Raw genomic sequence first — 27,686 nt, 5'->3', positions numbered from 1 at the left:
CGAAACCCGCCCCGCCTCAGAAGCGCACTTTGTCGCGCACTGCGCTGAACTACTCTGTGCACATTCCGCGCCGTTTCGCCTCCAAATCCGCCTTCACTCACTTGTTGTGCGTGTGTTCCCATACGATGTTGGATTAACTCCTTGGAATTTAGGAGGACTATTGAGAGAACATGGTCGACCTGCGGCACGTCAATTGACTGCACGTTTCTGCTTCAGGTGAATATGAAACTTTCAAATAAATGATTGCATTGTATAGGGTTGCACTTTCAGTTTTCCACGGTTTACTTCTGAGGTGTTGTTGTTCTCGTTTATTACAGTACAAATTAAGAAATAGGGTTTACGTTTGAGTTACAGTGGTCACTTATATGATCCCAGACTGCGAATTAAAGACTTCATGTACCTGTTTGAAGGTTTTACACTGTTGACCTACAGTGTTTACGTACTGTATGTGCATATCCAAATTCCCCACATTGTACCATATGGCCTTGTATTGTTGTTTGGTACACATCATATCAATAAACACAATTCTGATGTTCAAAGTTACGAAAGCCCACCCCACTGACAGGAGCCTGCACCCCAAAAAAAGGACAATGATGTACATGTGTCTGCCAATTCTTTACAGTTTCGATTGTCGGCGGACCGCATATTATTGCCAAGATTAAAACACCGCCCCTTTCGAGATCCTATTGGTTTTAGTTACAAGTTCCATCTGTTAATAAGTAAACGATAGGAATCTGGACCTGCACTGCTATTCTCTTCTTTGTTTGCCCTAAGGGTTGAGCTCGGCTCTCCGCGGAGCGGTGGTGTTTGCACCGCAACCTTCCGGCTGTGAGGCAGATAGAGAAGAGGACACCCGCGGACCATGGATTTCGGCAATGACGTGGACCTGTCCAACAACAACATTATGCCCCTGTGGAAGCGACGTACGGACAACCACAGAAGCCCGCCGGACTCGAGGAAACCGCGGCCGTGTAGTTACCACGCCAACGGGGTCATGATGACGGACTTCCCAGCCGAGGATAAGTGCGCTTTCACATTGAGCCAGCCGGCAGAGAAACTTGTGGTTACATCTCAGTGTGTGGGCAAGAACACGGCGGTGCTGAAGCATGTTTTACACAAACCTTCCAAAAAGTCCAGAGTTGTTCGGAGTATTAGTATCGGGCACATCTCCAATGGACGCTTCTCTTTGTCTAAGTTCAAGTCAGATGGCGGTAGAACGACTTCGTTGGACCACAAAGTGAGTAACGGAGTGTACAACACAGCAAATCGTAGCAATGGACCAACAATCTGGCCCGACAAGTGCGGTCGCTCTCCTCAAGCCCTCATTTCCAGTGTGTTTAGCCTGAACTTGCCGAAAGAGAAGACCCCGTCCTATCATAACATACCCTCACCTGAAACGGTTCGACACGCCTCGAACAATAACCACCTTGAACGGTCCTCATCACCGTCCAGCCCGCATCCTCCCGCTAGACGGACTCCCTCTCACAGTTCCACTTCGAGCATCCCCTCCCTCTCCTCCCTCACCTCGTCGGACCCCCCGACACCACGCTCCTCCTCGCCGACCGACAGTCGGCCGCCCCTCCACAGACACTCTCCGCCTTCGCCCGCAATCTCCCAAGACGGCGGGCAGGCTTCTTCTTCGTCGCCCCCCACTTCGATTTCCCCGTGCGTGTCACCCGTTCCCTCGATCGTACTCAGCACAAACAGCCCCGCCGCCCTGAAGATGGGCACCCAGCAGCTCATCCCGAAGGGCTTAGCCTCAGGTAGTCGGCAGAGCAAGGCACCCGCATCCAGCCCGCAGGGCCAAGGGTTGGCAGGGCTGCTGGGTTTGGATGCTCCCAAGCGGGCTTTAAAAACACTCAGCATGGTGGAAACGGGGGCCTACTTTTCCACGGGAACGGGGCACGGCGAAGGGACCGATGGGGAAAATGAAAGCCCCGGGAACCTCAGGAGGGGGCTGAGGAGTACATCCTACCGGAAGGCTGTTGTCACCGGAGTCGATATGGAGGCCCAGGCACTTTCCCAGCCCGCCGTGAAGGGATTAGATAGCGATAATAAAACTCCCCCAGTCAACCCCGGCAGTCCTCGCATTGTAAAGCCCACCAGCCCAGGGGCACCCAAGCCTGACAGCCCGACAACTCCTACTGGCATGAAAAAGAGCAAGGTAAGCTGAGCAAGCCCTATAAAGATAACCGTATCGTCAATCAAGATAAGCAGTCAATAACACAAATCAAGCACATGAGCAGGCTCTTGTGCGTTCCTCAAAGTGGACATTACGTATGGGAGGGCAGGGGGTGGGGGGGTGTTCTTGTACTTCCACCAGAAATCAGAACAAAGCCTTACAAGGACATCTATTATTTGATGGTTGGCAGACCTGACGTAATGCTAGTCACGCTAGCACACAGTGGCTTTGTTTTCGCGAAAGAGGTCAACAGACAGTTCAGGGCCAGGTGCCAAAGTTTACGTGACATGTCGTATGCTATTTTCAGACTCCTGACAAGAAGAACATTCTGACCCCTCAACGCACCTTTGACAGCGAAGGTGAGAGCGGGGCTCCACGATTGCATTTCTCCCGTAACCACCGCCCGTGTCGTCATGTTCGATTCTTTTCTTAAAGGATTAGTATCCTTTCCTTCTCGAAAAATGTCTTTCAGAGGAGGAACTGTACCAGAACTATCAGGAAAAGGCGTTACATAACGATTCGGATGAGGATGCTGATTCCAGAGAAGCTCCATCCGATAACGGCATCGTGCTGCAATACAGACCGATCCGGACTTCCTGGAGCCAACTTACTGTGGTTAGACATCACAGACACTCCATATTACAAACACGTTGGCATTTTTGTCGACTTTCAGGAGATTTAGTCACGAGGACATCCTTCACCTTTCAATTTCAAGGTTTACAAAGTTATGGAGATTATGTTTGCGGCATCGGATGCCGTAGGATGTGTGATTAATGTTTTATAAGTATTCATTTGTAAAAATGTTAGTACCTCGTGCTTGCCTAACCCTTAAGTTGACATTTTCATCATTGACTCATAATGACCGAGTCTTGCGACTACTTAATCCACCCCCCCTCCCCCACCCGCCTTCATTCTTCTGTCTCCTTAATTGAACACAGTATAGAGTACTTGGAATGTGCGCATTCTCAAGAATGCCGTCATATCCAGTTCAGCGAGTGTCGGCGACTGCGCTCAGCCAAGAGTGCAGGCGCACTTTTTTAAGAACAGGAGGAGGCCTTCAGTCAGCCAGACCTCTTTTGGGAGCACTGCGTATTCTCATGCCAACGCGTTGGCAAGTTCCTCTTAATTTGTTAGACTGAAGCTATGTATAAAATGTTGCCTTTAGAGCGACGCACGGCCGCCGAAGTTGCATAATACAGTTCGAAATAGGAATGGAGGGAATGTAGTCGAGGAAGTGATGAGTGAGTTTGTTTATTCCCGGGCGTCCTCGGTGGCTTGTTTACTTGGTGAGACGTGGTCAAACATGCGAAAGGATCGACAGAAAGTGACCAGCAGAGATTAAAGGGCAACAATAACATCCTGTACTGATGTGAAAGTGACGTCCCGTACATCATCAGCAGTCTGTTAAACTCGGCTGTAGGCGTGTCTGACAGACCGCAACATTGTTTGGCTTTGGGATCCAATGTTGTTTTAGCATTTCAGAAGAAGCGCAGGTACACCGCTGTCGCCGTCCTGTCCTGACAATACGAAACTCGAGAGAAGTACGGAACCAGTATTACCAGTTGTCTCCATTTTATCTCCTCCTTGCACTACTTTTGCCAATGTTACAGATGATCTTCACAATTGAAGTGTTATCTTGAACGAAAAAAAATTAAATTGGTTATGGGTGTGTCGGGCAAGATTTGATTCATCAACAATCAATTCCATCCAGTCAACTTCATTTTAAGGCTCTATTTCATCGGTTCTTTTTTCATACTTCAAAAATGACGAACAATACTCCACAAAATGTATCGGAATTTCATTTTGGACTGATTAAAGGCCCCAGGGGTCTACCAAAATGTTTTTAGACCATTTATAGATCAAATTAATTTTTTTTACTTCCGTTAAACAAAAGAACAAATTCTCCTCATGACCTTGACTAAATACCTCGCAATCCTATCACATTCAGGCAGGAATGGGCAAGCTGTGTCGGCACCAGATCGTAAAAACGCTGCGTTTCAATGTTTCGTTGAAAACGTGCTGCATTTGTTCAGCATTCAACGAGAAGATTAGATTGTGTGCATGGTAAAGCCTCAAGAGGTTATTTGCTGGTTTGATGTTGGTTTGTTTGTTCCCACTTGGGCGTTAGGCCAGATACTAGAGATGAAGCAGGACCACTTCCTGGTCTCTTTCCAGTATAAGGAGCAGCCTTGGAACTTGGCCATAAAGAGAGTGTTCTCGCGTGTTAAATTTGAAGTAGAAGGTGCCCGAGGAGCCTTACCGGTGTAATAATGTGCAATTCAAGTCTTAGGCGGGTTTCACTTCAGGCCTGATTCCTTCCCGACAAAGATGCTGGCAGAATGAGTTAAGCACATTTTACAGGTCACACCCAGTACGATCCAAAAGATCATTTTGGCTTCGATTGTATTCAAACACATTTTACTGTACAGTGGAAACTTTACTAATGAAATTAATTGGTTCTGGAAGAAATTTCTTAACTGGAAAGATTTGGAAGTAGAAACGCGTTTTCCATGTAAATGCCCTAATCCGTTCCAAGCCCCGCCCCCCCCAAAAAAATCTGACATAAATGTTTTCTGAAGCATTAAAAAAAACATAGATATGTAACAAATACATGTTACAATTAGGTTATTGCACAATAAATGAGAGTTGTTGTGCATAAAATAAAAAAAATAGAATAAAGAATAAAAGTTACTGTCATTTCACTTTGAACTGCTTCCTCATCGTTTTTTTGCCCCCTTGAAAGTTCTCTCTCTGAAGTGGATTTTGCCTGGCGTTTTGTAAAGAACTAATCCAAGCACATTTGCTTTTGTCGGCTTTTAACAATCCTTCGAAAATGTCCAAGGCAAACATCAGCATAGTGGGCGATCGCCCGCTTGGTCAACACCTTTTCTGGGTTATTCACATTTAAGTAAAACGATCGGAATGCCTCATGGCACGAGGGGCAAGTGACAAGGATGCTGCATTGACACAGATCTATATATTTATCACACGCATAGACACATACGGTAGAGGTCCCTCTTAGCCAATGGATGGTTGGATGATGCTCGTGCAATAGCCAATGTTGCGTTCAGGAAACTCGGAGCTGCGAGTAAGAGCCCATACGGTATCGTATCTTGAAATTTATTTCTTAATAAGAGGCAATGTTTTCCTGTTGAGGCGTATCGTAACTTTAACATTTTGTATGAAGAGACGTTCGTAAGTAAAGGAACCACTGTATGTTCCTCCCCCATGCTTAGAGCTGAACGATACTCACCGAACAGAGCGGCAGGCCACTTGTTGTCTTCATGTCGTCACCATGTCATCCGTCGCCAAGGGCATGCAATGAGGATCTCTTGTCCCGCTTCCGACAACAGCTTTGCTGTCCAACCCCCCACCCCCCTTACCCCCCACACACACAGAGTGCGGTATGTTAAGTGCTCCAGCCAATGTGCCCAGCGCACAATGACAACAGATGCATTTGCACCACACACTTGCAATGAATGCAGAGGAGAACCCCTGTGAAGCAAGTTGAAAATGTGACTCTTGATTCCAACAGTATTTCACTGACTGAAATGTTTTCTCTCCAAAGGTCAAGAAAAGTGGTCTGTTTGATCGGATGAGTCAGGAGGAGCGCAAAAGACAAGAGGTACCGATTATATTTTCCATTGATTTTGGATCCTAGAGGAAAGCCAACCATCACTAGAAACCTTTTTCAGGTCTCATTCATGCCAACTCACACATCACTCAATTGAGTCTCTGAAATGATACGAAAAAGCCCAATCAAAGGCGAGCGATTAATTTGTGGTCTTCCTCTATCTTTTGTACACACATTTGCCTTTGAGACACGTTCATCAGTTCCAAATTGAGAAACACTGTTTTGAGTGACGCACAAGTCTTGGGACACGGCTCAGTTAACTCATTCACTCCCAAAGACGTATTTAGATGTCTTTTCAGACGCCACACGTTTCATCCCAGCTCCTCATTTTACATTGACTGTACTTGAAAAGGGTCTGAAGGGTCTGAAAATAGCCATTTATAGCCTAAAATGAGAAGCTGGGATTAAATGTGTCGCGTGTTTTTAAGTGTTGAACCAATCTGATGTTCTATTCGTTATTTTGGTTCGTTCTCTCAGTGCGGGAAAGGTCCGTTTACCTGTTCCAAGTGCACAGAGCACAAAGTCAACCAAGGCGTGGTTGGATGGAAGAACCTGAACATAACCCTGACCTCAACCCCAACACATTCAATTGGGATGACCGACGACGGAGATTGATTGTGGTTCAGAACTCCCTCAGACACACGCTAAAGTCCATAGTTCATTCATTTGCAGATCTGTACACCCCTCGCCCCAGGGTAACCGCTTCGGCAAAATTTTCAGAGACATCCCATAATCAGACCATTGTTGACTTTAATCGCATTTGTCCCAGTTATCGGTTTGTTATTACCCTGCTTGACCAAGTGTTGACGAATCAAGTCGTACTTCTCTTCAGGCAATCTTTGAGGTGATCTCCTCCGAGCACTCGTACCTCCACAGTCTGGAGATCCTCATCCGCATGTTCAAGAACTCGCCGGAGCTCAGCGAGGCCATGACTAAGACGGAACACCACCACCTCTTTTCCAACATCACAGATGTCCGCGAAGCCAGCAAAAAGTAAGGAATTCAAACATCCACGTTTTTTTGGCTACCCCCGTGTGCCTCATAAAAGCTTTGTGGTATTTGCTTTCGGGCCAATGAGCCGGATAATTCCGTATTTAGTAGCACTTCAACACTTTTGGGCAACGCGCTCGCTTCCATTTGCGGCGTGTCTAAAAGCACAGCGACATTTGCCTTCTTTTTATACTCGCAGCCTGCCTTGGAGCTTGACAGTGGTCTCTGCTGCCCGACACAAAACAGACTCAGATTGAGACTAAAAGAAGTCAAAAGTTGAGTTTTTTTTTTAAATGTATTTGGGTTGGCAGTGGTTCAAGAAACCCTCTGACTGCATCTGTCCGTCGTGCTTTAGCCAAGAGCCGGTAAATGTCTGGTAACAACAGACTTCTATAAGCAGCCTAGTTGGTGAAAATAGTCTTCCCCACTTAGAACTGATACAAGATTATGCGATCCACAACGAGCAGAGAGCGGCACGTCCATTCAGATTCCTGGCGCCAGAATGTGTTTACCCTGGAATGCCGTTTAAATATTATTACACTCTAACCAGGGATTCCTCACACCCATTCCTGACAATGATACTGAAAATTTACTGACATTTTTGTCCCTAATGGCACTCAATAAAAAATATTTGTGTGGGTGTAAGGATTGCAAAAGGGTGGAACATTTACAGTAAATTCCACGGGACGTTTACAAAGTGTAGGAACTTGGTTTTCACGGGAATTAATAGCAATTAATGGGTAGGAACTAAGACTGTTGCCTTTGTTTATATACAAATATAATGATACAGATTGTGTATTGTGAGAAGCAGACACACAAACTAATTAGCGTTTTTTAATTTTGGTTGACCTCATCTTAATCTGGACCTCAACATTCCGGCGGCGTCCTCAAAGTCTTAATTTTAACTACAATTGTGCCAAAGCAGATACTGCGGGGACCAAGATTCTTGTGGCATTTCAGTCGAACTCAACCAAATGTACAATGTAGCAAATTTCTAATCTACTCGCATTCATTTCTATGACATAATACTTAAGTGAAACTGCCATGCAAAAGAACATTCATTCCATTTTTGAGGCATGTCAAATTTACTGTAACCCGTCTCCGGTGTGATTTTGGAATTACTCCAAGCGTCGTTCAGAGTGGTGGATTTCGACCCTTTAACCGGATTTATGGCCCCTTAACTTGGTTCAGCAGTTCGTCGCATTGGGGGATTACAATCCTATGGTAGAGGCCCTTGAAAGACTATAAACATAGTCTTGAAAGACTATTTGTGGCAGCTTTTTCATGGTTGACCTTGTCCAGATGCGTGCGTGCATCAATGCAGGGTTCAAAAAGCATCAATAACTGTTTCTTGTTCTTGTTTACAAATTTCGTTATCTGGTGGTCTCAGCTAGAGCACTTACAGGCATCTTCACTTTATCTTTCACCCGATGGTTTTGATGTACATTATGCCAATTCGCCCTGTGCTCATCTATGCGCAAATTCCTTCACTCTGTTGAGACTTGCCGTGACCCCTTGTAAATGTCACTTCACACTCGCCTCCTTCTGCCATTCCCTCCACACCGACACACTGGGCAGCTAAGATACTCAAATGGCTCCGTAGCACCCGTCAAACAAAAGGGCCCGGGAGAAGTCGGAATTTGGGTTTACAATGTGAAAGAAAGCTGTGCGAACGTGCATCACGCCTCCAGGCATCCGGTGATCAGTGCAGTAATGTGACAGCTAGTGGGAGGGGGCTTTAAGGGTTATTACATGCAGGTGTGTGACTGATTGTATTTCAGTCGACGCCTCGGGTGATGAGATAGCTCATTTACTGGCATTCCTTCTTACATTCTCATCAAAGACTGTGTCACAGTTCAGCCTAGTTTGGCAAAGTGTCATTGTAAAGAGGCCGAAGTCAAATAATATGCCAAGTTAAACTGGAGTTAAAAAAAAAATCATAAGAAAAAGATTATTAAAGAGAAAAGCAGACCGGTTGCAAAGGATAACACAACATTGTTGCGCACCAATGTCAGATTCTACCCGAATGACAACGGGTGGAGAATATGACATCATCACATGAAATAAGATTGTCTTTAACACAACGCAGGGAATTTGTCCATCTAAGAGACTGTTGACCTGCGCCAGTATGCGCTGCTGTTTTGGTTAGCAGCAAAGTTGAAACGGGTTTAGCAGTTAAATGTCCTTATGTTGCATTAGAGGTCGTTTGTTCATCGTATTCAGCGCAAAGGCAGTGTAAATTCAGCCGTATCAGGGAAGCTGCAGTTAGCGTAAGCACATTATTTTGAGTTTGACTGTATCGTAATTGGGGAGTTCGCTTATGGCGTAGCGGTACACTAGCCTGACTTGTGAGCGGGCAGCGTGCGATCGGTTCCCACTCAGTGATGGTGTGGATGTGGGTGTGAACGGTCGTTTGTCTCTATACGTGCCTTGCAACTGACTGGCGACCATTTCAGGGGGGTAGTCTGCCTTCTGCCCAAAGTTGGCTTGGATAGGCTCCAGCAAATCCCCCTCGACCGTGTTCAGAATAAGAGGCGTTAAAAATTGATTTATTGTAACTGCTTTTACACTTTTCTTGGACATCTCCCAAATGTCCCAAATGTCAATGTAATGTTGTCACATTCCCGCATGGTAACATCAAGCCCCAGAGGTCGGGTCAGTGAGTTTTTGCCCACATCCTTGACCTGGAAGAGGCTAAAATAGATGCTTCGGATAGCTCACGCAGCCTTGGATCCTGTGCGGACATGTCCTCGTTAGGAAAGAGGGGTGCTGTAAAGCATTGTCTCATTGGCACGGTTGAAGGAGGATAATAGTGCGCAGGTCAAGTTCAGAGTTTGTTGCCTTGCCCTTTGCCACCTTGACATGACAAGCTAAGGCCTGTTTTTTTTTCGTTGTTGCCTGCTGTTAAACAGACCATCTGCTGCTCCTCGGGAAGAGGAAAAGCCTCTGTTGTCATATGTTGATGTTGGAAGGTGTCTCTATTTTAAGAGGTGCAGAGTTCCTCTTCTGTGATCTTACAAGAGAAAGGTGTAAGGGGGGATGTTTCCTGCTTTGCGGACTCCTGCGTGTGCTGCATGTTCCCCCTGACGCCGCTGGCCTCACAGTTCTATTGTGTTGTCAGTTGTCAGTGGCAGATGTACTGCCGGCATCCCGAGTTTAGCGATCCAATATTCTGTGGCTAAACCACCTGTTGCTATGCCTTCATTTTGGACGCTGCAATACTGTACCCCGCATTTCTATTGCCTCTATGTCCTCAAAACTCATTCAGGACCAGCCAATTCTAGACCAAGTCTGAAAAGACGTTTAAAAACGTCTTTGGGAGTGAATGAGTTAAGGTCCCGAGCACGATACCAAAAATCTTCTGCACCTCCGCGACCACCGTCAAGCAAACAAGTGGAGTTTGGATAAGATGAAGGGCAACAGCTCTGCATTCCCCGCCATTGTTGGTGATTGATTGCGTGGGCGGCATGGCTCGGGTGGTCGGCAACATTCTATCACACGCAAGCGCCATCCTGCCTGGGATACGACCCCAAAGGCTGAATAGTTGAGAGATGACTTCATCCTGCCCGTTTAGCTTCACAGGAGCGATTGGGGAGAACCTTTACAGGCCATGTAAAAGGGGCTAATGGCAATGTGACCGTGTCCCTTTTTTGAGGTTCTTTAAACAGTTGGAGGAGAAACACCAGCACATCGCGATCGACAGCATCAGCGACGTCGTTTGCAAGCACGCCGAATCCAACTTTGATCCTTACGTGACGTATTGCTCCAACGAGGTCTACCAGCAGAGAACCCTGCAAAGGCTGTTGTGAGTGGCCGCACGCACACACGCGTTATCTCCTACGCCTTTCATCCAGAATGTACTACTCTCACAATTTGACCGTGGCAATTTACAAAAGCTACTTTTTCTTCCTCCTCCTCATGGTGCAGATCCAAGAATCCGGTTTTTAAGGAGGTGCTGAGCAGGATCGAGGGCCACCCTGACTGCAGGAACCTCCCCATGATCTCCTTCCTCATCTTGCCCATGCAGAGGGTCACGCGCCTGCCCTTGCTCATGGACGTGAGTGTGCCTGAGCTTTGGAATTAGCAGACTTTGGCTCTTATGTAACTGCCTCTGAATCGTTCTCGCACAGCAAACAACATGTAGGGCGTGTGCTTTGACTCACAAGCCACAAACTTTCAGTTCAGGTGACTTTACGTCATGGGCCGGTCCACCATATCGCTCACTATGCTTATTCCTCAGTGACACCTCCTCCCCGCCCCCCTTCCCTTCTCGTGCTCCATTTTCACGCCCTTTGCTTCAAAATGTTGTGAGTGTCTCCCAAGAGTCTCTGGGGTTTAGTCCACATGGAGGCCTCGAGATCCTGAGAAAGTTTGGTTTCACTTCACTTTCTTCCCACAGCTGCTCTTGAGTTTCGACACGCTATCAGGCATTGATAAGGCGCTGTGTGCTTTTATAGGCACAATGAACTGATCCTGTTCTTGTTTTTTTGTCGTGTGCGTTCCCTGCCTCCTGCAGACAATTTGCCAGAAGACTCCAAAAGACTTGGTGCAGTATGAAGAATGTAAGAAGGCTTTACATGCCGTCAGCAAGGTCAGTGAGTGAACAGGGGCCAACATCCTCATTGTACAGAATGCCTGAATAACCCTTCTTCTTATATGTCAAAAACTGAAACACTTAATTTAAGCGGTGTTGAAAATAGATGGATGGATAAATAGTAATAATAAATGCATAAATCTAAATCATTCAAGTTGCCTCAAAAATAACATAAAAAATGTAATTCAATGCATTTAATTTATTACTACTCTGCATAAACACGTGTGGAAAAGGGAGTTCAGGACATTCCTTAATCCCATTGAAATAATTATTTAAATAATTATTGATTTTAAAAATTGAAATGCTTTATAAGGATACGAATATGAATCAATTCATTGATTACATTTACCGCCCTAAAAAAATCAAATTAATAAAACTTTTTTTTAAAAGGACAATAAATTCTAGGGAAGGGTATAATAGCCCACAAATTAAATTAGCCCCAGCTATCCAACTCCTACAGGAAACTTTTCCTCAGCCAAACGTGCATTGAAACAGAAGCTCAAAATCATCAGTGATGCCATTTTTAAATCATTAAAAATAAATAAATGAATGGATTAATTCTGTTATGGAATTAATGCCTAATAATTGCTGATTGACGAGTGATAAAACACAGATTTTAGTATTGGATTTATGTAGATACTCACACGTGGTACCGCTTCACAAAAAGTTTTTTTTACATTTAATTTATTTTTGTGCTCTTGTCGGTTCAAACAATTCAATTCAATTGTATTTATAGAGCACTTTGGAACAGCCATCGCTGCATACAAAGTGCTGTACATGGAGCAATTTAACATATACAATAAACAGTCAAGCAAATCGGTAACAAAGATGGTAGAAAGCAACGAATAGTAAAACCAAGAACAAATCCAAGTCATGCTGAGTCGAATGCCAGTGATAGAAACGTCCTCCTTTCAGGCAAAACTATATTTAACATCTGTGTCTGTACATGCAGGTGGTGAGGAAATGCAACGAGGGTGCGCGCACCATGGAGAGAACCGAGATGATGTACACCATTAACTCCCAGCTAGACTTTTTTAAGATTAAGGTAGCGTGGATGCAGTTGTATCACGACCTCATATGAAATATTGAAGACGTTTTAAGACTCCTCTTACCAATTCGAGGTCCTGTCTCACCCCGCAGCCGTTCCCGCTGGTTTCGTCATCCCGGTGGATGGTGAAAAGAGGCGAGCTAACGGCCTTTGTGGAGGACAACGGCATCTTCCTCAAGCGGACATCGAGGCAACAGGTCTACTTCTTCCTCTTCAACGATGTCCTCATCGTCACCCGGAAAAAGAGGTAAGCGCCGTTGAGGGCGTCAAGTTTGAACTATTTGGTTTGAACTACTTTGTCAACCTACATCATGAGGATGCGAGTATTTACACAGCTTGAGAAGGAAGTCAGTTTTTCTATTCTGAGTAGCGATTGTTCTAATTATGGTCGGAGGTGAGCCGACTTTGGGCGAGTGGTGGGGGTACGCTGTGAACTGGTCGCCAGCCGAATCGCAGGGTACATACATATTCAAACCTCGGGGCAATTTAGAGCAGGAGTCGGCAAGCATTTCTGCCTGAGGCCACATTTGATTCTTAAAACAAACACATAGGACAAGTAAAATGGCAATTTCAGTGCAATAAAAATGACAAGACTCTCGATAATGTTTGATTGGGCTGTGGATTAAAGAATGAAGCAAGTCGGATGAGCCCATACTTTATCTGAGGCTACATTTATACTTTTATAAAAATGTGTACTAATCGATTTGACTTTGCCACTGAATTGTGATTCCAGTGGGTCGAACTAAATCAAATTGTTACATTTAAAATCGGTGCATCCTTGACTCGTATATGAATATATAAATATTTTGGGTGCAGAAATGCCCCGTCCGACTCTGTCACACTCGCTGATGCCGACTCTAGAGCCAGACTCAGCGGGGGGAGCTCTATCCGATTCTGCCAGCATCACAAACATGCCCCAAATCTGCCAAGTGGTCCTACTTCATCTGTAGTAAGCCTTGACCGAATTTGAGAAATGTTAAAGACCTCATCCAAAACATGATAGGTCAGGAGGGAACGGACGGAAATCGCAGGCTAAAAAGTGTGCCTTTGAGCCTCCTGGTCTCAGCAACCCCTCGCCCTCCCGGCTGTATAGTTGCAGGTGTCTGAACCTGCAACGTTTCTACTTTACTCGGATATTATTTTTTTATTTTTATTTTTTCCCCCAGTGTCATCAACTGTTGTTGAGTCATCAAAACTATTTATAAAATTCCAGCTCAAGGCTAAGTACTTCCTGGAAATGATGTGCTTTTCATTAGCGTGGGTGTGGGTTTTTTTGTCTTTTTTTTTTCTTTTGCCCCTCAAAACATCGCCCTAAAGCACTTTCACTCATTTGGTCTCTGGAATCGATTGTCCCCTGACTGGCGCGCTCAAAATTCCTAAGAGTCATCGAGAAGGGCGAGGAGAAAAAGAAACATTCCAGATGATGTTTTTCTCGAAATGGAACCTGGATGAAACAGATCGCTTTGGTGCGTGTATCTACCCCAGTTAACGATGCCTCAAACAGAATATCTCAAAACTTTTTATTCGTGGAACACTGTGAATACTAAACGACATTTCAACATCAACTATCAATAATCAGTTTGCCAAGACATTAAATAAATAAGCAAAAAATAACATACCATGTGGACCTCGTTAAACTGAAAGTAGATAATCCAAAATAAAGTTGACCAGACGGTATCGTTTTGGCTCTCTCTCGATTTCTCTCCCCCGCCATTTGCCACACGTGACCCTGAACCGGAAGCGATCCTTGAGAAAACATTCCAAATAACATCTTGAAAAGACTTAAAGATAAACATACAGTAAATATGAAGGTTCACAAGGAAACCAAACACACCTGAACAAACAACAACCTCAAGTATATGATATTTTAGTTGTCATGGCAACCGATCGACTCAATATTGGCACCAGCTGCGGTGCGTGGTGCGATCCAGCTTTCGTTTGGAACCAGACGGCTTTTGAAAAACGGGAGTGTGAATGATAGTAACTGTTGTAACTGTTAAAATGTAACGGCTAAACTGCTCACGTTTACGTGGGCAGGCTGTGGAAATTCTGCTTGCATGGTCACATTTTCCAATTCATATCTTGCTGCTACTTGTTCAAATGTTTCAAGACGTTTGGTTTATTTCCTTTTTTATTTTTTGACGACATACAGTACGTTGCAAAAGGAAGGAACACATTTGCACGTTTGCTGGTAGCGACACGTTCGGTTACTTTCTGTTTAGTGCTCGTTTTTTCATTTATTGGTGGATTTTGTTGACGTGTTCAATTTGAACCAAAGTTGGAAGGAAAAGATGGACTCTGACTGGTGGCAGTAACGCACATGTCTGATGGATTAAATATGATCACACCTCGCAGTTGGTCACGTAATATTACGACCATCAGTCATATTATCACCGAGCCATACTTGCATTGCGCTTCAGAAAGTAATCGATGGAGGGTCCTCCACTCATTGGTCCACGGAGCCATACCGTTTAGTCTTAAGACACCTGGGAATTCTTTTAAATGATCACTTTTACATAAGGTGGAAGCTTGTGTCACTCACACTGGGTGAGAAGGGAACATCTCACATTAACTCAAGTTAGATCGTTCGGTATGCTTTGCTGTTCGCCGAAGAAGGCTGATTTTCTAACCGGTCATTTGGGGGTCGTGTTCAATCCACGAATTTATCGATTCCTGCGCATGCAGGACCAAATGATGGCTCATTATTGAAGTGAACGGATTCCCGGATCCAAAGTGGGAAGATGAAGTGGAAAGCAAGCCCTATCAAATTTGGCTGTCACGCAACACGCGAGTGTCGAGTTGCTGGACTGTGCGGTAACTTGCATAACGCCCAAGGGTCCACAGCAGCTGGCTTCTCTCTCATTTCCATTTCCCTCAACTGTATTGTTTTTTTTAAAACCTTTTAAGCAGTCATTGTTGTCAAAGTGCTTTCTTCTTGTTCTTTTAGCCCTCATGGTTCTAACATTTTGGGTGAGCCTCCCATAATCCCAAACAATGTGCCCTACTTTTTTCTCAGTATTTTTTTAATGATGTACCCTCAATATCCATTTCGACACAAAAGTGATTTGCACATGTATTTAAAACAAACAAACACTACTAAGTTAACAATGGCCTGCTAGCTTAATGCTAACATATACAATCAACCTATGTGTCGCTAGTAGCGCGGTTTGCCGATGAAGGCTGATCACGTTTAATTTGGACATTGAACAATCTTTAATTGATTTAATCTATTTATTTCAGCTCCTATTTTTAAAAATACAATTCCGGTACGGGCAAACACATTTTTTTCCAATTAGCCTGCTGTTCAGTTCAAAGATAGTGTGAGCCTTTGTGCGTTGCTACCGACTAGGGGTGTCCCTGTCTGATGTTGGTATGAAATATCAGTCAGATATCAGCCAAAAAGCCAGTATCGGATTATAGATCTCCGATATTCGCAGTAATATACAAGCAGTCGATTTCAGACTCTGTTCCCACCATATACTACATGTAAAAAAACTGATTGTAAATGTACTGAAGGAAACGAACTGTTATTTTTCCACTTACTTTATTGACTTTATAGGGTTATTGCACATGGTCCTTTATTTTGTATTTCTTTAAGTGCAGTACATTCTCATGTTGGAGGTTGAATTTATGTCAGCCAAATGTTTAAAATAATGGGTCATATATTCTCATACGCACTGTTGCTGACTAGTGTCCTTTGATTGGTATCGCTTGATCAAGTCATTTCATTCTAAAAAAAATAAAAGTGTGGAGCATTCATGCGGATATCATAGCGGATCGATATCGGTATCAGTTCTCAAGGCTGCAATATAGGTACAGTATATTATCGGAAGTGAAAAAGGTGTATCGGAACACCCCTACTCTCCGTTCCTGGAGGGCCGCCGTCCTGCATGTTTTTTCATCTTTCCCTGTGGCAACACACCAGATTCAAATAAACAGGATTGATATCAGGCTTCTGCAGAGCTTGTTGATGAGCTGATCATTTGAATCAGGTGTGGTGCCACAGGGAGAGATGGGAAATCATGCAGGATGGCGGACCCTCAGGTCCGCTGTTTGACACCTATGCTCGACAGTATGTAACAGTATGCTAATCAGGTTCTGCATCATTGTTCTCCCCTTTGTAGAAGTCCTACTTATTTGGCGTGGTTGATTTGCAAACAATGGGTAGGGGTCAAAGCGTGGGGGTGGTCTTCAACAGCTGCCCGTGGTTGAGCAACACTCATAGCTTGTTGAGACCCTCCAGACCGTGACTGAATCCCCTGACCGGCCATGACTCCAATAGTTCATATTTTTTTTAAGTAAGGGTGCAAAAACAGAAGCATTTCGACACTTACGCCCTCCTGTTTGTTTTGGAGCGTAATCCCTAATGGACACGTCGGCTCACGTGACGCCGCTTCCCCTCGCCAGCTCAGCTGCCGTTCCAGTCTCGAGTTGATAAAACCCACATGGGCTCGCCTTAAGCTCCTGTTCTTGGGTGCACTACGTAAACACGCTTCGCATGTAAGGTTGCACAATTGGCTCCAGATGTTTCCAAAAGAGTCTGTGCGCTCGCCGGCAAAAGCTTACACTAAGGGACAGGTACTTGTGGGAAATACAGGCTGAAGAAACAGGTTAAGTTTTTCTTTTAACTGCTGTAAAGTGAGACCGAAAACGTCGCTGCTGATTTATGAGCCTCTCTAGGTGATCATTATTAACTTGACAGTCTCAGAGGGGTTTAAAATATTATGGGATGAGAAACCTGAGCTTAATTTAATGTTTGGGTGAGAAGGGGTTGAATAAAATAACCAGCTGGAATTTCCGCCCTTTTTTCATGTCGCTATTCTGGGTCCTGACATGGAAAAAGTGGACATGGCAATTTTGCCATAGGCGGTAGTATCAGAGCTGTAACAGATGCAGAACGACCGCGTTTTAAGGAATTCCACACAACACAGAATTCATCCATCTAGTTATGATGAACATGGATGTGAAGTTTAACACGGATAATCATTTCTACTGCCCAGTGTTTGATTTCCAAAAAGTATTTTCAACAATAATCACCTGCATATTCACAGTTTACAATTCACAACTTTTCCTTTTCACATCTTTTGTGGTCTCTCAGTTCTATATCTCAACAAAGAGACTAATTTTGACTCATGACAGACACATTTGGGCAGAACGTCTCAGTAAAATGCCGTCAACAGTGAATGTCACATGAGGCACCGTCGATGTCATGTATTTTTGGGGGGGGGGGGGCGGTAAGGGGGTGGGGGGGTTGGCAGAAAAAAAAATATTGGCCAACTTTGGTTTGTTTGACCATTAAGACGGGGAAGTTGAAAATGGTAAACCCTTGGAAATGTGACAGTTACAACAGCTTGTGATTGATCAAAAGGTGTGTCATGTTAAATAAAGTACAAAGTGTGTACAAAGAAGAGAAAAGATGATCAGGATTATTTAAATTTAGAAGTATATGCGATGATGTAATGTGCATATACACACACACACATGGCAGACATATATGCACACACACTACTAAATACTACGACTACTACAACTACTACAACAACAACATGGGCTGCAAATAGTTTGTAACGTTTGTCAAATGTAAAATTGTTAGATTGGTGATTCATTGTACATCCGATATTCTGCCATAAAAAGCATTATTTTCATTGTTGTTGGTATTTTACAGAAAAAGACTGTTCAGATGTTTCAGGTGCCACTACAATAAAATGATTGGCATAAAAGTCACTGTTGCCATTTTTCACAAAAAGCTTATTTTCTGTGGGCTTGGTCCAAAATAAGTGATTAGGTGAAACCAACCCATGTTTTACGATGCAACTCATAAACAAAACAAATAAAAACGTAATAAGGTAGATGCCCTTTTTTGTGTGATGAAAGAAGAGTTTCTGTGTTTACATAAACAATATTCTGTGAGCCTTGAAAGAACATCCAGAGTTCTCTAAATTGGCTGGCAGTCAAGAGATTTTCTCCTAAAAATGGCTGCCATTGAACGAGTCCTCTCTTCTCTTTCCCAGCGAGGAGAGCTACTTTGTGATCGACTACGCCCTGAGGGACGAGATCTGGGTTGGCCCCTGCCAGCCAGAGGAGATCAACCTGTCGCCAGTCCGCGGCACCCCCGCTGTGCTCAGCTCACGGCAGGCCGGCGCCAACCACCTCTTCCGACTGAGTTTCTTGAGCAACCACTGCGGCGAAAAAGTGGCCATGATTTTGGGGACGGAGTTACTGTGAGTACATTTCTAATTCATTCACGATAGTGTTTCCGTCTTCTTCTGTTCTCTCTTCTTGCTCGGTGTGTTACATAATTCACTTCTCACTCCTCACACTCCTCATCCTCCTCTAGTGTTCACAATATTTGTCAGGATTGTAGCTTATTCGCCACCAAGAGCAAATGTGGGTGTTACTTAATTTTTTTTTCAATGGATGGCTTTAGAAACATTTGAGTTCTTCCCAGGTTTAAAAAAAATCAACTGTTAAGGGTTTTTTTCCACAATGACAGAGACCACCTGTCAGTGCTACTTTTAACATTTGAATTTAGAGTTATTACAGACTATGATTACAGAGGTTTGAGATGAGTTATAGTTCCATTATTTCCGATGGGGAAAAATTAGTTGGTGTTCAACCTGAACGGCAACACTTTATTTAGTAGGTTCACAGCCAGCATCCAGTGTACTTTTCAATCCGTCTGAAAGCATATTTCTGGATAACCTAAGACAACTAACAACGTGTCCACTTCTATCTTTTCCGGCCTATTTTGGGTTCGCAGGGATATTTTGTTACACTTCCATTGTTGCACAATGACATTTGACTTTTACTGCCTCTTGTTAAAGATACCTCGGAAATAAAGTTTATTAGGCGCAATCAGTTGTTTTGTCTTCGCTTGTACTGTGAGGCAAGACGGCTGCACCGCTTTATTGTTTTGTTGATGGCTTTCCAACCCCGTGGTTTGAAGAATATGCAAAAAGACACGTGCGGCTTAAGTCGTTCCATTACTGCGTACATCTGAGGAGTACTTTTATTTGGATGAGTTTTATCTCGGTTAGGAAACACTTTGCCCACCAGATCCATCTCCCTTTTGTACAGTAAATAGAGTCAGGAGGGTTTGTTTGGAGGGATTACGTAACGCACACATAAACAAAGGGGGCCTGTCATACATTTGGCTTCATATGCGGTTTATTTGTTCCAGCCCGTGTTTGAGAATGAACAGTTGCACGTGGCGTGCGCGCGCACACTACAGTCTATTTCTCACGAGAATTTTGTAGGATTCCCAACTGAAAGTGAGCATTTTCATGAATGTCTGGCCAAAGCAGTTCGAAAGGCTGGTCCACCTAAAATAATTTTTCCCATTAAAATAATAAAAATGTATTGTATTTGATCTTAAAACATTTATTTATTGTGGAGGGAGCATAAGTGATATTTGATTTTAAATTTGTAATTGTGTAAAAAAAAAAAGTGTAAAGTGACGCTAAATATTGTCAGTGTTCTCATTGTTAGTATTATCATCAATCTCGATTTAAATGGTGAGTCAGTTTGTGCGTTCTTGTCTATTAAAAAAAAAGCTTAGATATTTTTATATATACTGTATCTGTCGACTGCTGGCTTTTAGGTATTTGACAAAGTGACGGGAGAGGAGCTTATAACTGTGTGGGGCCAAAAGAAGGGGGGCTATTGTGATGAGCATTACATGTGTTGGCCATGTCTACATGAAGGGTTACTGCCCGCTCTGTGCACTGTGATGGACACCTACCACCCCTAGCCCCCTTCATCTTTTGATAACTTGGGAGTTTGGGGGCCTCGGCTGGGATGTCACAGATTGTGTGGGTGCGTGTTCACTGTAGTACTCTGGCAAGTGTCCATTCTTACAGTGGTTGCATAGCAGCGCGCCATTGTTAATCGGGCCATTTCCCACGACCACCATCCCCCATTCACACGTGCACGCAAGCACGCACGTTGGTTCACTCCCTCAACCCGTCTCGATCACCCTGTCTGTGCCTGTGCCATCTTTTGTCTTTGGTCGGAAAATAGCTTCCACTTCCGATGTCCATTCTTTCCGAGTTAGTGACTCAAGCCCACGTGACACATGGAAGTGGTCACCATTTAGTCAGTCTAATTAAATTGGAATGAACTATTGAAAATCAACGTGGGCCTTACGCATCGGTAAGTTGATTTCGATTTTGTAAACGTACATGTAAAAGTACATAGTAAATGATACGGTTACAAAAAAATCTGTGAAATAAGCCCAACGGGGAGCAAATACAACTTCCAAGAAAAATAAAGTTGCATTTAAGAGACCATATCAGCAGTCCTACTTGTCCGTTTTGTAGCTACGAGTGATTCTCACTCACCAAGCCCGCATATTATATGGCTACAAATTCATAAATGGAAACATAAAACCTTAAAACACTGCCGAAAAAGCACTGATGACCCTGCTTCCATTTCCCACATCCTATCTTTGGGGAGCAGGATTTTCCGCAATGACGCAAACCAAAACTAAATTACAGAGAAGACTGGATAAAAGTATCAGAACGCACTTTGGGTGTCATTTTCTCTACGCCAAGATGGGAGCAACTCATTCAAGAGAACCTTCTTTGTTTTTTATTTGTTTCCATGTTGTTCGTCAAAAATATTGGTCAATGAGAAAATGGTCAATGGCGCCAAAAACATTGCGGACGGCTGTTGAGACGGAATGATGAGAGTGGCGGAGTTGTTTTAGGGGGGTTCGATTTGCCCATTGTCCAGCCTCTGTACTCTTTTGTTTTGCTGCCATGCACACGTTCGCGTGACCCCCATTCTACGGTCAGTGAATAACTGTCACAGTTACAGCAAAATAACAAACTTGTTAGTCAGATGTGCACCTCCAATACACAACTGCAGCGCTGACGCCGTAGGCTACATCGGAGAAAGGCATTGTGGCGCTACAGTTGCACCCTTCTTGATTTTCACCCAGACGGGATTACAGTTTTGCAATTGTGATTTTTTTTTTTTCCACTCGATGGGAGGGAGCACGGGCCAAGGAAGAACCTGATGAATTTTAGTGCAGTGAATCCAGTGGCCATTCTAGAGTCGCTTTGACCTTGTACACATGTCCTCTAAAGGTGGACTTATCTCAGAAATTTGGTCTAATTGCTACCAATATAAATTATTTTAAAATTCTGCTACTGGTCTATAAAGCACTGAATGGTTTGGATACTCAATACATAAAGAACTGATGATTGAATCTCGATCAATTGGATCTCTGAGATCTGCAGACTTCGGGCAATTAGAGGAGCCCTGAGTTCAAAGTAAACATGGTGAAGCTGTTGTGCTACACGCAAATGGAATAAGATTCCAAATGAAGTTAGCTCAGGCCTGCGTGTTAATGCTTTTAATTCCACGTTAAAGCTGGCGGTGTCCCAATGCGATATTGATATCAAGTTTCGGTCCGACAGCAACAAAAAAACAGGATAGGATTATATCAGTCTACATCCACAATCTCCGATATTTGCACTATTATACAAGTACTTGATTCCAAACTCCGTTCCCACCATATACTGAATGAAAAAAAAGAATTCTGAATGTACTGAAGTAAACTTCAATTGTTATTTTTCAGTTCAGAGTATAATTCACTTTTCTTTCCTATATTAGGGTCATTACTCAGGGCCCTTTAATTCATTATGTATTAATTGTATACGAGTGCAGAACATTCTCACGTTTGAGGTTGAATTGATGCAACCCAAATATTTGGAGTAAATGGGTCTCATCCATACTGTTGCTGACTCATAAGATCAAGTCTCTTCCAACATAAAAAAAAAGAAATAAATAAAAGCATGTAAGCACTCGTGGCGGTATCGGATCGATATGGGACAGTGCTCTAGGCTGCAATATCGGTATGGTATCGGAAGTGGAAAAAGTTGTATCGTGACAGCCCGAGTTCAAACGCCAAGAAAAGGCATCGCTGATGGAAATCAGCCCTGCACCCCACCATGAGAGTTTCTCTTCACGCCAAGAAACAAGTCATGTTTCTGTCAAGCTCAAGGAAAACGGGTTTTGACCTTTGCTTTGGGTTGTGGAACTGTTCTGAGGGTCAGGCAAACATACTGATAGGAGGGAAGGAAGGAAGGATACAAGTAAGACTGTCATCGCTCTTTATCTAGACGGGAGAGCACATAGACGGGGCGTGTAAGAAGATCCACTGACAATGGATTTATGATGCTTCACATTCTCTCGTCCTTCATTTCACCTCACCAGCAGCCTTGCACCTGTCTGCATGTAAACACACGCACATATATTCTCCTTGGGTACGTACATTCCACAGATAACCATTAAAAGCGCCTGTCAGACACATGCGCCGCATCCGCACACGACGACTGTGCATCCGCTGCGCCTATAGATTTGTTCAGCTGTGTCCTGGTGGCATATGTGAAAATGTGCCACGATCACAATCTTAAAAAGCAGCTGTCTTTCCCATACCCGGCCATCGAAATCAAGTTACGCTTACGAGACGTTTGTTGATTCTTCTAGGGTGTCCTGTTTGTAAGGTAAGATTGTTCTCAAAAGTTGTTGGATAATGAGTCACAAAGCCGCCATCTTGTGATAAGCAGTTGAGTAGTTGGAGACAGTGCGATGGTTAAAATGCGTCGACTTGAGTCACACTAGTAGGCCACCTTAGAGACACAAGTTCGCAAGATGTGGGTCACCTATACTTACAGGGGTATTTATCTCATGCTAGGCTGACTGTTTTACCTAGCAACTTATGGTAGTCTTCAGAAAAATTATCTCAAGACCCAAAGCACTTGGGAAGTCTGCCGTTTTGAAGTAGTCATTTTAGAGTCAATTTGCTCATTTCCAGGTGTGCTTCATTGACAATTTGTTTTTGAGAGTTTATTTCCAAATTTAAACCATGACTATGGCAATGCTAATTTGCAAAACATTCAAAATGAGGCCTCTAACGACAGGCACACTCAAAACAGAAATCGCTCCAAGAAACAAATCTGTGTTGCCTTAGAAATGTCAGAACCACACCACGAGCCCTTTCCAACGGCCACAATTTGTGCTTCCAATCAAGATCAGAATCAAGGTCATCTTTACTGACCAAGTATGTAAAAACACAGATTGAATTAGCAGTATGAGCTACACTAATATTGGCAGTAACAAGCAACTTTGACAGCCAAAGGCGTGACGTCGAAGTATGTAGTCTTACCAGATGCAAAAAAGCAGAATAATTCAAATCATTTAAAGCAGCATCATGATTAAAAATCTATTTCTTCTCATTCTTTTTAAAAACAAACGTTTCATATTCAAATAATGACCCCCCACCCCCCGCTTTCCTTCCTGAGAGCATGGAAAAGATGGTTAAACGTCAGCACAAATACTTCTGTTGATGCTCTGTAAACAGTACATACATATATGCTTTGAAGAAGTCATCTAAATTGATATTTTGCACCTTCTTGTGATCAGATCAATGATTGGTTTATTTCAACTCACTGATCCCCTCCCCAAAAAAATCCTGATTGGGTGAAGTCCAATTTTTACGACATCTAATGACCGTTAAAGAGGACAACGTGAGCCACCATGTGTCCTAGATTGGATCAAAAGGCCAGATGCACGACTGGAAAACAATAATCCTTGCTGAGTCACAGTCTTTGCATGTTTGAGAGTGCAAGCTTTACTTGTATCAGCATGTTCCTTCATGTTTTATGAGTCAGCCCCAGAAAACACTCATTTTATCCCTTCAAATCCATTCACTCTCGAGATCCAAACCCTCAGCTCAGTGGGATGTGGGAACAGGTGAAACCCACGGATAAAGTTACGTGGAAATTGACCTGCGTGGCTCCGCCCACCGTGGGTGTGTGCATTTTCTTCCCACGGATCGGACAAGAACGACAGAGAACAGTGGCCTCTTGAGACTTTTGCCTTTGTGCCGCTTTCTCTTCAACTTGTCAGCCTGACAACACACCGCTGTTGTGTCCAAACCTGCTGAGCCGTTCAAATCCACTCAATGAGGCCAATTCTGTGGAACCTCTCACTGCTCCCCATGCACACCTGCACCATCTAAGATGAGAGTAAAATCTTTTTTAACAGTGATAGCACTCTTTTCTACACTGTCAGTAAAAAAAATAATGTCCTGGATTTTTTTTTTTAATCTGAGTGTAAATGACAAAGTAACGCACGGATGAATATATATATTTTTAGTTGCAGCCCTAATTGCATAAATATTTTTAGTAATTTGTACATATGCTGTGTAATAAATGGCAAAAGATTAAAACTAGACTATTTTGAATGTAATTTGCAATTCGCTATTTTGATATTTAAGAATTAATTTTCATGATAATTGCGTGTGAATATTTTGTAATAAACATAAAAATACATATTGGGATGAAACCTCTTCTGCAGAATGTCTTGGGAATTGTTTAAAGCATATTTTTACAAAATTTGATTTTTTTTGGTCATGATTATTCAATGGAAAAGGTAACAGTGACCCATGAAACAAACAAAAAAGATGTCTGCAATGGGGCAAAAATGATGCCAGTCACATGACGTGCGCCTAATGTTGTGTCCACTTGGTGAGTGACACAAAGTGTTTTTGGTGTGTTTTTAGGAATGAGCGTGCTCGGTGGATCAGCGCGTTGGGGCACAATGTTAACAAAGACAAGAGTCAGGACAGGGCCAGTAAGTCAATTGCGCCCCCGTGTGGTCGTTGAATAAAACAACCGCGTTTACGTGTGATGTCCAAAAGGAGTCCTTAAAAATAAAGTACGTGTTGCTGTTTTAGACGCCATGCAGGTGGAGGTGATCAGAACGTATACCGCCAAACAGCCGGATGAGTTGTCCCTGCAGGTGGCTGACGTGGTGCTCGTCTCACAGAGGGTAGAAGATGGTAAGAAACTAACATTTTCATGTATTTATGTGTCTGATACTTTTGTCGGTCTGAACGATGACATAAGCGTTGAAAAAAGGTAAAAAGAAATACTACAAAAACAATAATAACGAAAACCTGCAGATAATAATTATCTTCTATGCCCACTGAACTTGAGGTTTCTCCCTGTCTTTGTGTCAGGCTGGTACGAGGGCGAGCGTGTACGTGACGGCGAGCGCGGCTGGTTCCTGGCAGAGTGCGCCCAGCCCATCACGTGTCAGGCCACCATTGAGCGCAACATGCAGAGGATGGACCGCCTGCAGGGCCTGGAGACCAATGTGTGACATGGACACTGATGTCTTCAGGGGCCGAAGGGACTTAAGCCTGAGCCGTTGTCCACATTTGTTGGTGACCATGAATAACAGGGAGAACATCAAGATGGCGGACATCTTATGAAAAACTCATAGGTCCTTGAGTAGGTGCTATCAACTTGATGGCTTCAAGATCTCTTAAAAAAACAAAACAAAACAAACTTAAGTTATTGGGACACCAGGTAATTGCACCAACATTGAAGACACAACCCTGTAAAGCAACCCTAAAATGGCCGCTTCAAAGCAAAATGGCTGTCCTGCTGTCTCTTCTTGGGTTCTTGAGACTGTGGGTCTACAATAAACATACCGACCTATTTCTATGTTGCTCAGTGAAACAAGCCTTTTAGGTAGAATGATTTCCTCAAGAGGGCGCTACTGAGCCAATTTTGGAGATGGGGTGCTCATGCCCAGAACTCCTACACAACTTGAAATTTGTGACCATATTTCTTTAATAGTGGCCCCCTCTCTAATGGAGTTCCTGGGTGAGTCAGAAAAAAACAAAACCCTCTCTCAAATATTCATCCATCCATTTTCTGTAGCGCTTGCCCTCATTAAGGTCACAGGTGACCTGGAGCCAATCGCAGCCTGCCTCAAATATGCACCTCCTAACTATGCACAACAGACCCAGGTAATAATTGAAGTACATTTTAATGGTAGTGACTGAATTGACCTCTGTTAATACAACCGCTGCTGCTCAAGTTTAAATTCTGTTGCTTCGCAAAACAGCAACAATGACTGAGGCATATGCTAGATGTGTTGAACACTACTTTTGTCTAAATGAAGTTCCTCAACTTCATCAGAGTTCCTTGACACCAAGTCGCTACAAGATGGTGGCAAAACACTACTTTTGTCAAAACGGAGTTCCTCAATTTACATCATCGCAGTTCCTTGGCACCAAGATGCTGTTGAGTCTTTCAGCTAATGACGATCGTTCAATAGAAAAATTAGCAAAAAATATGAATTTGCGAACAGAAAATATGTGGGCGTTCAACATATAATGTCTTAAGCCAAAAAAGCCTCCCATATCTGCAGTTAAGTAAATAATTGATTCGAAGGTGTGTTCTATGACGCATGAACTTGTGTGAGGTTGTTCACTCGCGACTGGAGGCGCTAACATGACCATCTGCCACAGCCATGGGGAGGGTCTGGCAAAGTCCTTTGCACCCACTCCCCTGAGATCTATACTTGCGAGCATGAATTACAGTAACATGTAAATTTGTTTCCTACTATGTGTAAATATGTAAAGAAGTCTCAATTTGTTGTTTTCGCGATACAATACAATGTAGATACTTGCCTATTCGCCGTCAAAATTTCAGAACCACTTTTGACAAAGTATCTCTAAACTTGTGACTTCTACTGTAAATGCTGTTAAAGAAATTTTTGTTACGGCTCCTGGTACTGGGTGTTTTAGCTGGTACAGGTGTACCTAATGAAGTGTCTGGTGATTTTACGCATGTCACGTCAAGCGTATACAATAAAAGCTACATTTTTGACTCAATGAGGATATGAATTATTACACACACAACAGACACACAACTTTTTGGTTCTGTCGTGCATTCCTGTTCATCATGAGTTGGTGTTTTCCGACCACTCTGGTGACTATTTTTCAAAAAGACAACTCAGACTTTAATTGTTGACAAGTGGAACCATTTTCACTATGTGTTTTGGCGAAAGAGAAAGCCCAGTGGAAGGCAATGACAAAGTCAGTCGTGCGGAAGACGTGCTATTTTTAAAAAATATATATATATTGCAAAATAAGTGTTTTATTGACATGTCGGCAAATTTTGTGCTTCTAAGCAGCAAATATATGCGGAGGTTGCCTTGCCCAACATGAAGACAACAGCTAATCTTATGATGTGGTAAATTGTTGATTTATTAAGGAGCATCTTAACATTGTACATTTTTCAGAAAAGGAACGCATGTCATTTGAAAAGCAACATGAGGTGTAAAATTGATTTGTACTACTTTGGGGGAGTTGATAAAAGTTAATACTTAGAAAAAAAATATCGTGAAAAAAAAAACAACAACAACAAACATC

The 27,686-nt window shown here is 43.3% G+C and overlaps 1 protein-coding gene and 1 long non-coding RNA gene across 2 annotated transcripts; both read left to right on the top strand.

Moving 5' to 3' along the window:
* Window positions 1–27,146, top strand: LOC127609040 (rho guanine nucleotide exchange factor 26-like). Its single transcript, XM_052078656.1, has 15 exons — window positions 1–216; window positions 775–2,164; window positions 2,490–2,541; window positions 2,655–2,797; window positions 5,751–5,807; window positions 6,649–6,809; window positions 10,462–10,611; window positions 10,734–10,863; window positions 11,323–11,397; window positions 12,353–12,445; window positions 12,541–12,695; window positions 18,460–18,669; window positions 25,020–25,090; window positions 25,194–25,298; window positions 25,479–27,146. Exons 2-15 carry the CDS (start codon window positions 863–865, stop codon window positions 25,619–25,621), a joined length of 2,847 nt encoding a protein of 948 aa, XP_051934616.1. The 5' UTR covers window positions 1–216; window positions 775–862; the 3' UTR covers window positions 25,622–27,146.
* On the top strand, window positions 18,681–20,667 carry LOC127609063 (uncharacterized). Its single transcript, XR_007964465.1, has 2 exons — window positions 18,681–19,935; window positions 19,968–20,667. It is a non-coding gene; the product is annotated as an uncharacterized LOC127609063 (long non-coding RNA).
* Window positions 27,147–27,686: the final 540 nt, after the last annotated feature.

This window comes from Hippocampus zosterae, chromosome 10, assembly GCF_025434085.1.
Source record: "Hippocampus zosterae strain Florida chromosome 10, ASM2543408v3, whole genome shotgun sequence".
Taxonomy (NCBI): domain Eukaryota; kingdom Metazoa; phylum Chordata; class Actinopteri; order Syngnathiformes; family Syngnathidae; genus Hippocampus; species Hippocampus zosterae.
This window is presented reverse-complemented; position numbering and strand designations above follow the sequence as displayed.

What these genes read in the sequence shown, in the direction of transcription:
- LOC127609040 (XM_052078656.1), top strand. Translation starts at nt 863, where the DNA reads ATGGATTTCGGCAATGACGTGGACCTGTCCAACAACAACATTATGCCC. An exon ending in AGAACCCTGCAAAGGCTGTT is followed by an intron (nt 10,612 to 10,733) that starts GTGAGTGGCCGC and finishes CTCATGGTGCAG; the next exon opens with ATCCAAGAATCCGGTTTTTA. An exon ending in CTCACAGAGGGTAGAAGATG is followed by an intron (nt 25,299 to 25,478) that starts GTAAGAAACTAA and finishes TCTTTGTGTCAG; the next exon opens with GCTGGTACGAGGGCGAGCGT.